This window comes from Ochotona curzoniae, unplaced genomic scaffold, assembly GCF_017591425.1.
Source record: "Ochotona curzoniae isolate NIBS_2020 unplaced genomic scaffold, NIBS_Ocur_1.0 scaffold_4701, whole genome shotgun sequence".
Lineage (NCBI taxonomy): Eukaryota > Metazoa > Chordata > Mammalia > Lagomorpha > Ochotonidae > Ochotona > Ochotona curzoniae.
In genome coordinates, this window is record NW_024467122.1 from 34,011,202 (window position 1) to 34,023,828 (window position 12,627).

General features: G+C 45.8%; 1 protein-coding gene across 2 annotated transcripts in view; it reads right to left on the bottom strand.

Moving 5' to 3' along the window:
• The window catches only part of AP4S1 (adaptor related protein complex 4 subunit sigma 1), a 41,705-nt gene that overhangs the window by 9,944 nt on the left and 19,134 nt on the right, over nt 1–12,627 (bottom strand). For both annotated transcript variants that reach the window (XM_040970249.1, XM_040970250.1), the window contains exons 2-4: nt 4,795–5,005; nt 1,496–1,582; nt 801–869 (exon numbers count right to left, since the gene is read on the bottom strand). In XM_040970249.1, the coding sequence (XP_040826183.1) occupies nt 801–869; nt 1,496–1,582; nt 4,795–4,932 (294 nt within the window). In that variant the 5' untranslated portion in view covers nt 4,933–5,005. The remainder of the gene's footprint in view (nt 1–800; nt 870–1,495; nt 1,583–4,794; nt 5,006–12,627) is intronic.

The window sequence follows — 12,627 nt, forward strand, 5'->3', positions numbered from 1 at the left end:
ATGTGTGTTGCCTTATCATGGCCAGCTCTGAGCACAAACCCTGAACTGTAACCAGTCTCTCTAAACAAAACCATGGTCACCACAGGACAAGCAACGAGTTACAATCACGCTGTCCAGGGTGGGAGTCACCAGCCACATATGGTGGTTGACACTTTCATTACACTTAACCAAAACTCAATTTCAATTCCTTAGTTATGCTAACCACATTTGAGTTGCTCAAGAGCCACCTGTGGTTCGTGCCAACCACACAGGATAGCACAGGTACAGGACGCTCTTGTCACTTCAGGAAGTTTGATGGACAGTGCTGGCGATCAACAGAGAACTATGGTTTAACATTGGTCTCAATACCCTCTCCCCTAAGGCTGCTCTCCAGAATGGCCTCACCTCTGACCTCTTCCGGCTTTGGAGAGCAGTGACTCCTTGCTGACTAACGTGCAGTGTCACATCACAGGCTCACCCCTTGTCTTCCCCACTCCAACTGACAGGATGCTTCCTCATCAGGCGCTGAGGTGGTAGATTTACACAAGCATCAAAATCACCCAGAAGGCGTGCGGATGCCTGCATTCCTGGGCCTCAAACCAGAGTTTCTGCTTCAGTGGTCTAGGATAGAGCCCAAAGGTTGTATTTCTAGTGCCGCAGGAGCACTGTGAGCCAGAAGGAAAGGTCAAGAAAATATGGCATCCTTGGAATTTCCCTATTACATGTGAAAACTATTTAAGGCACATGTTCTTAACATAGACCCAAGGGGCCTTCCTTTCTGGAAAACTGGGTGGTGTGTTTCAGGAATTAATTAGACTTACCACTCGGCTGAAATATTCATTTAAGACTTCCACAAAATTATGGATGAATTCATAAATAGCCATCTCGTTCTGAAACAAAGGAGGAGGGGTGCAGTGAACGGCCGGCCTGGTGTAAATCAGACTCAGAGCTGCCTGGCTATCCCAGGTGATGGACTACGTGAGCACATGTTTAAACCTCAGAGTTTTCAGTCCTGACTATCACCAAGTGGCATAAGCACATTTTCAGGGGTAACATATCCTTTTTCCATCTGGGAAAACCATTTCAAATGCCTGGTTCACAGATTTAAAAAACAAAACAAAACAAAGGACAACCAACAGATAGGGCAGATGTGTTAAGACAGCCACATCCCACATCTAGGGGCTCAGGTTTCATTCCTGGCTCCCATTCCCAATTCCAGCCCCTGCCACTGCAAATCTTACGGGCAGCAGTGGTCTCTAAGTAACATGGTTCCCACATGACAGACACAGATGAAGTTCCCGGTTCCCAGAGCCAGCTCCAACTCAGCCCCTGCCATTGCCGTCTGCTGGGGAGTGAGCCTGCCTGTCTCTCACATAAGTAAGTAAATAACTTGGGGGCAAAAAAGGGAAAATAATTAGGGAGACAGGCAGGAAGACAATGTCAATTTAAGGAAGAATAAAAATCAGACTATACTGCCAGTTTCTTGGATTTGCCACCAGTTGTTCTATTATCTTACCTCAGTGTCATTAACTCCAACCACAATGAAGAGAGCAGCATACTGCCGATAAATCAGCTTAAAATCCTTGTATTCAATAAAAGAGCACTAGACAAAACAAAATTAGATATTAATTCTGAGGTGGACAGAAATTTCTACAAGAGGGCATGTACATGTTCTAAGTTGATCTGAATATCTGCCAACTGGCTCCCTCCCAGAAACACAACCCTTTGAAAAGCTATGCAGTCTCCGTTGGCCTCCTCACGACATCGGGAGCCACTTGAAAGCATTTCTGGAGGGAGATGGAGGAGAAGTCTTAGGAAGGAGTCTGAGTGCTCCCGAGGCTTCCGGCTGGCACTCCTCATTCCATTGCATGACTCCGTGTGGAAGTGGCAGACCCAGCTAATGAATCAGTGCATTTGAAACCATCTCCATTGTGAAATGCTAACATTGCCTTTTATTCCCAACTATATTTTGGGGGAAAGCAATCAGATATTCTCAGTTTGATATTATCTAATAGTCACCAAGAAGACAAATACATATGAAATATATTTAAAAAAATAAATATATATCAGTTGCTTTTTCCTAGACACATGAAAAGGATCCGTGTAGATTCTTACATAAATTATTATTATTATTTTTAAAAAGATTTATTTTATTTATTGGAAAGTCAGATATACAGCGAGGAGGAGAGGCAGAGAGGAAGATCTTCTGTCTGATGATTCACTCCCCAAGTGAGTGCAACGGCCGATGCTATGCCAATCCGAAGCCAGGATCCAGGAACTTCTTCCGGGTCTCCCACATGGCTGCAGGGTCCCAAGGCTTTGGGCCGTCCTCAACTGCTTTCCCGGGCCACAAGCAGGGAGCTAGATGGGAAGTGGAGCTGCCGGGATTAGAACTGGTGCCCAAATGGGATCCCGGCATGTTCAAGGCAAGGACTTTAGCTGCTAGGCCACGCCGCCGGGCCCTTATATAAATTATTTAAGATACCCTATGTGTGACAGATGCTAGATAAAATGTGTTTCTGTAAACATTTCTTTGTATGAACTAATAACTACCATATCAGCACGGAATGTCTGAAACAACTGCCTTCTCACTCAGTTCGCGTAAAGCCGCTGTATAAAGGCTCAGGAGGCAGAAAGAGCAGCGTTACCCTCCATTCGGACTTCTGAGTGTGCTTTGCCAAATGCATCCAAGCATGAGCTGGAGCTTGTGCACCAGGGTGTGCTGCTCTTAGGTGCCTCAGAAGGAAGCTGTAAGTTTTGACTATGAAATCCTTCCATTGGAAAGCTATCTGCTTGATGGTTATAAAATGGAGAGCTCTGAGATTTTTACTTAGAAACCAGATCAAGTGAAAGAGTACAAGACCATTTTCCAGCTTTTGGCTTACTACAGACTCAGTGTGAATCCTTTCTTTCTTTCTTCCTTTTTTTTTTTTAATAAAAGATTTATTTATTTATTTGAAAGGCAGAGTTACAGACATACATATATAGAGAGATTTTTCATCTGCTGGTTCACTCCTCAAAAAGTCACAAAGGCCAGAACTGGGCCAGGCTGAAGCCAGGAACCATGAACTCCATCCCAGTCTCCCATGTGGATGGCAGGAACCCAAGCAGTTGGACCATCTTGTGCAGCTTTCCTAGGCGTGTTGGTAGGGAGCTGGATGAGAAGCACAACAGTGCAGCTCCTTAGCCAGTGTGACTTCTGCTCAGCTGGATGTTTTCAAGGAAATGCAAGTTACTTGAGGAACTGAGGAGGAACTTTTTTCAAAGGCATTGCAGGAGTTTCTCACATTAAAAAGTATCAAAGCACCTCTGTGGACCCGATATAAACTCTGCTGATCTTATCCTAGGGTACCTGGTCAATCCCAAAGCCCAGCAAGTTCCCTTTAAATTCTAAAATAGCTTAGAAGGATTCAAAATACAGAGAAGTCTATTCGTTCCACAGCCTGTATCTCAAAGGCACACTATGAGCAGAAACTGTGCAGCGGCTGCATTCTGCAGGAAGAGTCGGTCGGGAACGCTGCTGGAAGTGTGCTCTCCTGGATTCGGCGTGTGTGGCTGCCACCCCACAGCTTTCACGCTTTCTGTTTCTGTCTGATGGCAACACAAACTGTGTGCCAGGACAGGCCAAAGCAGTGACTGAAGGAGGAACTTAAGAGATGTTCCAACGGGAAAGTCACTGTAGGAGCCAAGAGGGACACCTTGCGGGCCCGTCACTTCTGAGTGCTGCTCAACCTGATTTGCGGTTCCCACACGCAGCCTTTCCCTACATGCAGCGAAGTGAACAAAGCGGAGGGGAAGTTCAGTGAATTTTCTGACGTCACCTCTTTTGTTGAGAAACTGCCATGGTCTTGAAGGTTAGGACCTGGATTCAAACAATTCTCTCTGAAAATACAGAACCATTTTAAACAATTCTCATGAAAATATACTCTGCTTTATGACTTTCTATTTATGATTAGTTTAATGATTTCATACCCTCCATTTTGGCAGGATGGATGGATTTGTAATTTCACATGAATTTTTAATTCCTACTTCCCTAGCTACATAGATAATTCATAAGTAAAAATCAAGCTTTTTAAATGTTTTTTATCATTTCTTTAATTGAGCTGAACATAATGGCTCAATGGTTAAATCCTCACCTAGTAGGTGCCAGGCTTTCATAAAGATGCTTGTTTGTGTCCTAGATGCTCCGCTTCCCACCCAGCTCTCTACTGCTTTTCCCTAGTGAGAAAGCAGTAAAAAATGGCCCAAAGCCTTGGGACCCTACACCCACATGTGGGAGACCCAGAAGAAGCTCCTGGCTCCTGGCTTTGAATGGGCTCAGTTCCGGCCATTGTGGCCACTTGGAGAATGAATCAATGGATAGAGGATCTTCCTCTCTCTCTCTCTCTGTATATCTGACTTTCCAATAAAAATTTTAAAAAAAAGTTTTCACCTCACTAGTTGACCTCCCATTTTTTGGCTTACAGAAAGCTATCTGCTGCAGAGGTCTAGATTCACATGGATGGAAAACAAAACAAAACAAAACAAAACAAAACAAAAAAAGACAAAAAAGATGAAGAAGATAGCTTGGACAACAGGATTAAATTTAGCTGCTGCCCCCCGTGGTGTGGAGACAAAACTGCTAAGCTAACTAGGAACCTGGGACCCTTGCTGGTATTCAGAGAGCTTTGTTCCCAATGGCCTTCATGTCATTCCTTTCTTTTTGTAATTGTTGAGGGAAAAGACTAAAAAGGAAATGATGGCCCTGGAGATTCAGTAATGGCAGATCTGCCAGTGCTGAGTAGAGAGCAGACTGAGGAGCCGCTGCAAACGTACCTGGTCGCTGGACCGTGACAGACAGCTTTTTATGACTTCAGTTTCCAGAAGTGTGCGTTTATGAATCTCCACATGTTCATAGTACTTGGAAAGCCGAGTCTGTCCTTGTTTATTAACCATGAGGAAAAACTTGATCATTTTTGTTTCCTGACCAGTATTTTTCCAAAAATTGTTCAAGTTATATGGCAGGAGGATGGCTGTAATATGTAACCTGGACAACAGAGAACAATAAAAAGGCAAGATCAAATCTCTCAGAAAAATCACAATGAATCTGCTCCACAAAGGAACCAGAAGCAAATAAACTATCACTTCAAAACATGGATCTTCACTCCTGGGAAACAATTGAGATTTTGGTCCATAAGAATCAAACATAAATTTGCATTAGTTACCCTCCCAGACAACGTCGAGCATCTGCAGTGCTAGCACCCACATCCGTTTGGCCGGGTACCACCACAATGTCCAGCACCAGAAGCATGTGGGGATGAAGCCATGACTTCTGATCAGATTTGCACACTTTGCACAAAGGTGCTGCGTAGGTCTAGTGGTCCACTTTGCATGACCACACCTAAACTATTTTGGAGAAGCCAACTTAGAAAGCAAAGACTAAGACTTGGACCCTGCGCGATGGCGCAGTGGTTAAGATCCTCGCCTTGCACACCCGGGATCCCATATGGGCACCGGTTCTAATCCCAGCAGCCCCCACTTCCCATCCAGCTCCCTGTTTGTGGCCTGGGAAAGCAGTCGAGGACTGCCCTCAGCTTTGGGACCCTGCACTCATGTGGGAGACCCGGAAGAGGCTCCTGGCTTCAGATTGGCTCAGCTCCAGCCATTGCAGCCGCCTGGGGAGTGAGCCATCGGACGGAAGATCTTCCTCTCTATCTCTCCTCTCTGCATATCCGCCTTTCCAATAAAAACAAAAACAAAAAAAAAAAAAAAAAAAGAAAAAGAAAGCAAAGGCTCACTTTTGGCTCTCACTCTTGAAGATTTGCTACCCACATCATGTGGCCCAAGGGGTTCCGTGTCTGATGATGGGGACAGACGGTGAGCCCTGAGGCAGAGAGAGACAGGAAGTGTGCCGAATCTCAGGAAGCAGAGAGAGCATGTCTGCAGCCAGACCTGCCTCCAGCTTAGGCCTCTAACCTTTACTCCAAGGGCCTTCCCCCAGGCCCACTTCTGTATACCTTAGTGGGAGAGAATTTCCATCCTTAATCCATTAATGAGTAACGTGGCTCCATTAAACACTAACACAAGACTTTGAGGATTAAGGATTTCACACATAGGTTTTTTGGGGGGTACATAATGCTATTATCTAAAGTACAACAACACAAAAAAATAAGTCAGAGCATGGAGTTGAGTCTTAACTGGCAAAGGTGTACTTCCATGTTGCACAGAAGGGGGACAAGGGCATCCCAGGAAAGCATCATTCAACAAGGCTTTGAAGAAGGATCTGGAACAAGAGACTTGGGGGCCAAAGAAAACTAGATTGTAAAAGCTAAGATTCTGGAAAGCTCAGTGTAGTTACAGTAAGAATGGTCATAGAACCCAATTATTATTATTATCTTAAGGAACTGTATTACTCTAGCCATCACCACCACCTCACAAGGTCTGGGGGTCAGGTGTCACAGCCACATATTGAACCCTGGTATTGCAGTGCGGGATGTGGGAATCCTGTCTGGCACTGTAACAAGCCAAGTGCCTGTCTCAATTCTCTTGATTCTCTGAGGCAGGTTCTTGTGTTATCATTATTTTTTAAAATTATTTATTTCTATTGCAAAGTCAGATATATAGAGAGAGGAGGATAGACAGAGAGAAATATCTTCCATCCAATGATCCCAAGTGACCACAACAGCCAGTGCTGCGCTGATCTGAAGCCAGGAGCCAGGAGCCAGGAGCTCTTCCGGGTCTTCCACATGGCTGCAGGATTCCAAGTCTTTGTGCTGTCCTCAACTGCTTTCCCAGGCCACAAGCAGGGAGCTGGATAGGAGGTAGAGCTGCTGGGATTCAAACCGGCACCCATATGGGATCCCCGCACGCGAGGACTTTAGCCGCTAGGCCACAGCGCTTGGCCTAGTTATCATTATTTTGAGGTCAGGCAAAATGAAGCTTAGGTATGTTAATAAAACACCAAAAATTACTGCATTATTTTGTGTGAGAAGTAAGCTGCAGCAGAGAGGCCAAGGGTAAACAGGGACCCACAACAGCCCTGGACTCATCTTTGTTCAGTGGCTCACCATTGTGGCTTAATGTTTTAAATATTCATTTTGATTTACTTGAAGGACTGAGAGGGAGAGAAAGAGTTTCTATTTCCCTGTCCACTGGTCAGAGTGAAGTTGGGGGGTGTCAAACTCCATCTGGGTTTCCTACACGGGCAGCCGGGGCTTCCGGACTCTAGCCGTCATCTGCTGCCTTCCAGGATGTACATTAGAAGGAAGCTTGGTCAGAGGTGGAGTAGAGCAGCCAGGAATCAAACAAGGTACTTCAATATTGCATACAGGCATCTAAGCAGTGGCTTAACCCCGTGCCACAACACACCCCATGTGGTTTAATTTCTAAATCAATTGTATTGAATCTTGTGCTTGTTCCTCTCACGCTCAATACAGATTTTGAAATAATCCATGCCAAGGAGCACAGCACTGACCAATGGCCATTCCTTCTTTCAGTTTGTATCATTCAATACATAAAAGCTGTAATAATAGCCCCTGTCAGCATTTCACATGATCACAATGCATTTGTCAAAACTACAAAATTCATATTAGTACTTGAGTCCTTGTCATCCACATGGAAGACCCAGACTAAATGACAGGATCCTGGTTTATGTTTGGCTCAGCCCTGGCTGTGAGGAGTATTTGGGCATTTCCCCTCTCTGGTGGCCTCTCTCCATCTCTTTCAAATACAGAGTAAAATAAAAAAAAGTAGATAATAGAGTTTGGCATGATAACCTAATGGCTAAAGTCCTTGCCTTGCATGTGCCAGGATCCCATGTGGGTGCCAGTTCATGTCCCAGCAGACTCGCTTCCCGTTCAGCTCCCTGCTTGTGGCCTGGGAAAGGAGTGGAGGACGGCCCAAAGCCTTGGGACCCTACACCCACAAGGGAGACCCAGAAGAAGCTCAGCACTGGCTGTTGTGGCTTCTTGAGGAGCAAATCAATGGATGCAAGATCTTTCTCTCTGTTTCTTTTCCTCTGTATATCTCACTTTCTAATAAAAATAAATCTTTTTTTTAAAAGTAGATAATAATCAGAATTCCAGGATCTTCCTAGTCATTTCATCACCACCAGTCATGTATGAGGCATACTATCCTGGTATTTAGTATAAATGAATATAATGGTGTAGGATGAATGCGGGATACAGATCCATCTGAATTCTTCGTTAAAAATCTGATTTTAATGTTAGAAAGCACATCAAAAAGTTAGTGGAAAACATGAAACTAAAAGACACATTCATTTTGATGTTCTAAATTTGGAGCCACATGCACAGTCATTTCATAATCCACATTTCCCACAGCATTTTGGAAGACTTTCTGTACACCTGCTGTTGGGTCACAAATATTAACTGTCCCTTGCAGCAGCTGTGGCTACAGGATTTTTTTCCCAATCTGCTGCCTGGGAGAGTAGAAAAGTGGGGAGATGGCAGCAGGGCTCCCGGTCACCCGAGGTACATGCTTGTAGCTACGCTAGCTCTAGCTGGTTGGAATGTGTGGGCATGAAGGGTCAGTTTGTAAACAACTTGGACTGTCAACACACCCAGCAGTGGCTGAATTATGTAGTTGGCTCCATTGCCCACTCTTTGAACATAAAGTGTTAGCTACCTGTTCAGATAGGGCATCTTTCTGAAGTGTGTGTGTGTGTGTGTGTGTGTGTGTGTGTGTGTGTGTGTGTGTTGGGTGGTGGCACTCTCCTGTATTCCTGGGGTCAAGGGCTAAGAAAGTATGCTAGAGAAACAGGGCAGACAGCAGGGCAAGGTGGCCCCTTGGTGAATGGAGTGGTTCCAAGACTAAGTGAACTCCATACTCTGCTGAGGCAGGAGAGGCTTGAGCTGATTGTGGGAGTAAGCACCTGAGTCAGGCTGCAAGGCACCAGGTGCTTTTTCTTCGGGATTTTGCCTCCTTGAGGGGACTTGTGGCCTCCAAGTTCCAGACTTGAGTAACACAGTCTTTGCCAGGGATCCGTTGCATGAGTCAAAGCTGCCGGATGCTTCTGAACCTGAGGTGGAAGAGGGAGATGAGGTCCACATGGAGTGGGCCCATCCAGGTCTATAGGAAGGGTTCACCTGATCTGTCAGCTACCCTATCCCTTTCTTACTGCCAGTATGCAGAACGTGACAGGACGGTGCTTGGAGTAGGTTTTCAACAATGATTTTTGCCCTCCCCGCTCACTTTTTCTTTCCTAAAACTCTATCAGACAGATGCTTTCTGCACCCTAAACACTGAGTTACCCACAGCCAGGCCCCATGAATTCACTCACAGTGAGGAACGGGATGTTATCTAGACCAGTTTGGCCAGGGCTACGACAGCTGTGCCACGGGGGAGGCCTTGGTCGCTCCCTTCCTTTTCCAGGAAGATAAGCTCACTGCTGTGGGAGCAATTGCAACACACTTTGTGGGGTTTACTCATTGGGTATTAAGTGCTGCCTTTATTCCACAGGCAAATTATTGCCAGTAAATTCTGAAAGGTGACCAGGAAGTGAAGATCACCATCCTCCCTTTCAGCGAAGTTAATTTAAAACCATCTTATGATAGCTAGAAATTATAATCCTATACCCTGGATTTCAATTGCCAAGTAAAAGAAAAAGATTTTTTTCTCTCAGAGATACCCAGGTCAAACTCCTTTGCCTTGAAACACTCTGGCAGCAGTAAGTGGTAAAAGGAGACGTAAAAAGATCCTGTTGAGAGATGACATCAAGGGATCAAACTGGTTTCCACCTTACCACGCGGCATTCCTTCCCACTGACTTCAAGAGTAAGGATGACAAACAAGAACAGGGCCAGCCCGGTAGGACACTGGGATACCAGCTATGAAAAGAATAGCTGAAGGCATCTAAAGACTCCAGAGACATCTAGAGACATCTTTCTGCATGCTCCTCACTAATTACACCTTTACAGCTGCAGGATTACATGGAGGTAGTCAAGTGGAAAAGCACAATCCTGTGTGCTCTCTACTAGAAAACGTGCCCACCGTGGTCACCGAAAACTCAGGGAGCAGGGACTGAGGCAAGACCATCAGAAGGACTAGGCTTACACAAGCACTGGGAATGAGCCAGAGAGTGGGTATTCTAACTTCCTGTGTTTATAAATTGTTTGCATTCAACAACACATGAGCCTGGAGGAGAGGTTTGCATGGCCAGGAAGTTCACAGACATGCACCTAGGAGTTTGTGTGAGTGTCCCTGAAGGACAGCAAGGCAGGAAACTTCACTGGGAGGTACTGGGAGGCTCTAGTAAGGAATCTAGAAAATTCCAAGGGGGGGATCAAAGGTTAAGGGTTAATTAAAGTGAGAATTGAATGAGAGTTTTCTTGCTTTAAAAGCCAAGAGTGGCTAAACCCCAACAACCCTCACCCACTCTAATTGTAGATTGCACCAGTAGGAATAATCAGCCCAGCTTGGTTTTTCCCTGATCTGGTCCACATGAGGCACACAGATGTTGTAGCCCTGCCTAGTCTGGTCTACCCCCATCCCAGCTCATGCTCTCCAGTGGGAGTAGCTGTCCAGCAAGGGAACCACTCCTTATTCCCTTGCTGGTTCTGCTCCCACTGGTTTATGTGAGGGCCGAATATGTGCTGGGCAGAATGAGGCTAGTCTGCAACACCCATTGGTTCCAATGGAAGACAGGGATGGAAACAGAACCAACCCAGTAACTGCAACAACCAGCTGATCAGGGTGATGGACTGTGCCGGGTCCTGTGCTTGCTAGTACATACAAGAATCTGGTCTGGGAACAACTCGGACAAAGTTTCTTTGGGGATCCCCCCAATCGAGCTTCCAGACTCAGAACCCTAACCATCAAAAGACAGAGAACAAAACAAGTCAATCAACCATCTCAGCTATATGTTGGCAATGAAAATACAGGGCAAACGGAGACTCTATGATGGACTATGTCAATCAATGGATTCTTCAAAGACCTCATCGTGCTTGGAGTGGTGAGAGTGGCAGCAATTCAGAACTGTTGAACTATCAAAACCATTTGAGCAAGACCCTTGGAGCAAGCCCCACATCCGGGACCTGGGGTGGGTGGGAGACTGGGTGGGGCTTTTCCCTTAAAATCCCCTTTTACATCAGACATATTAAGGAAACAATACGGAACTAATTGTCTTGCCCATCTTCCGGTAGTGCTTGAACCTTTTTACCCTAATTATGTCAAGATTGTAAAAAAAAAAAAAAAGCCAAGAGTGAGGTGCAGTTGGTGGAGTCACAGCAGCGTGAACATCTCTGTGTCCCAGGACTCTGCTGGAAAGCAATTTAACACCCAGACAAAGCAGAGGACGACAGTATGCATCGGATTAGGCAGGTTGCACCTTCCTGATGGTCTGTTTCTGGAAGTGAGAACTGAGGGTCTTTGCAAACCGTACAACCCACAGAAGGCAAAGAGGTTGCAAGTTAGCTGCCAGCACTAAGGGCCCCAGGTACCTGAAAGGCCCAAGGGGCTGCTCCCAGGTTCCTCACAATGGGATGCCATCAACGAGGGCCAGCATCAGCGGGGCATGAGGATGCAGGAAGTGGCCACACACACCTTGCATGTCCCAGCCCTGATGCAGACTCCCTTTGTGTTGCACAATGGAAAACTGAACCCCAGAGACATACAGCTCTGAATTTCCGCCTCCTGACTTAAGACAGTACTGTTTTCAAGCTGGTTTTGTTGTGTTGTTTGTTTCAGATTTATTTATTTTTTAAAGTGAAAGGTAGAGTTACAAAGAGAAACGGAGAGAAAGAGAAATCAATTTTCTCTGTCTTTTGGTTCACTCCCCGAAATAGCCATGATGACAGCCAACAGCCAGATGCTTCATTTGTCTTTCATGAGCCCTTGGTCCACCTACTCTGTCTTATCAGGTGCAGTATTAGCAGGGAGTTAGATTGGAAGGGGAACAGCCAAGATTTGAATTGTTGCCCACAAAAAATGCTAGCATGGTAGGCAGTAGCTTAACACACTGAGTCACAGCACCAGGCCCTCAAACTGTTTTTAGAATTTTTTAAAAAAGATGTATTTTATTTTCATTGTAAAGTCAGATATACAGAGAGGAAGAGAGAAAGACAGGAAGATTTTCCATCCAATGATTCGCTCCCCAAGTGATCACAATGATCAGAGCTGCACCAATCCGAGCTAGGATCCTGGAGCTTCATCCGGATATCCCATGCAGGTGCAGAGTCCCAAGGCTTTGGGCCATCCTTGACTGCTTTCCCAGGCCACAAGCAAGGAGCTGGATGTGAATCGGGGCTGCTGGAATTAGAACTGGTGCCCATATGAGATCCCGGTGTATTCAAGGTAAGGACATTAGCTACTAAGTCACACCGCTGGGCCCTGTTTTTAGAATTTATTTTTATATATTTAAGAGGCACAACAATGGAGAGTCAAAGACACACACAGATTTTTCATCTACTGGCCCACTCTCCAAGTGCTGGCAATAGCCAGGACTGGGCCAGGATGTAACGGAGCCAGAAGTTCCCCGTGAGTCTCCCGCACAGGTGGAAGAGCTCAGGCACGTTAGCCACCTTCTGCCGCTTCCCAGGTTACATGGGCAGGAAGCCAACTGCAGCAGAGGAGCTGGCACCGGCGCTTCAGCATGGGATGTGGCCTGACATGCAGCGGCTTTGACTCTGTCCTAGCAGCTGCCCTCCACTGCCTT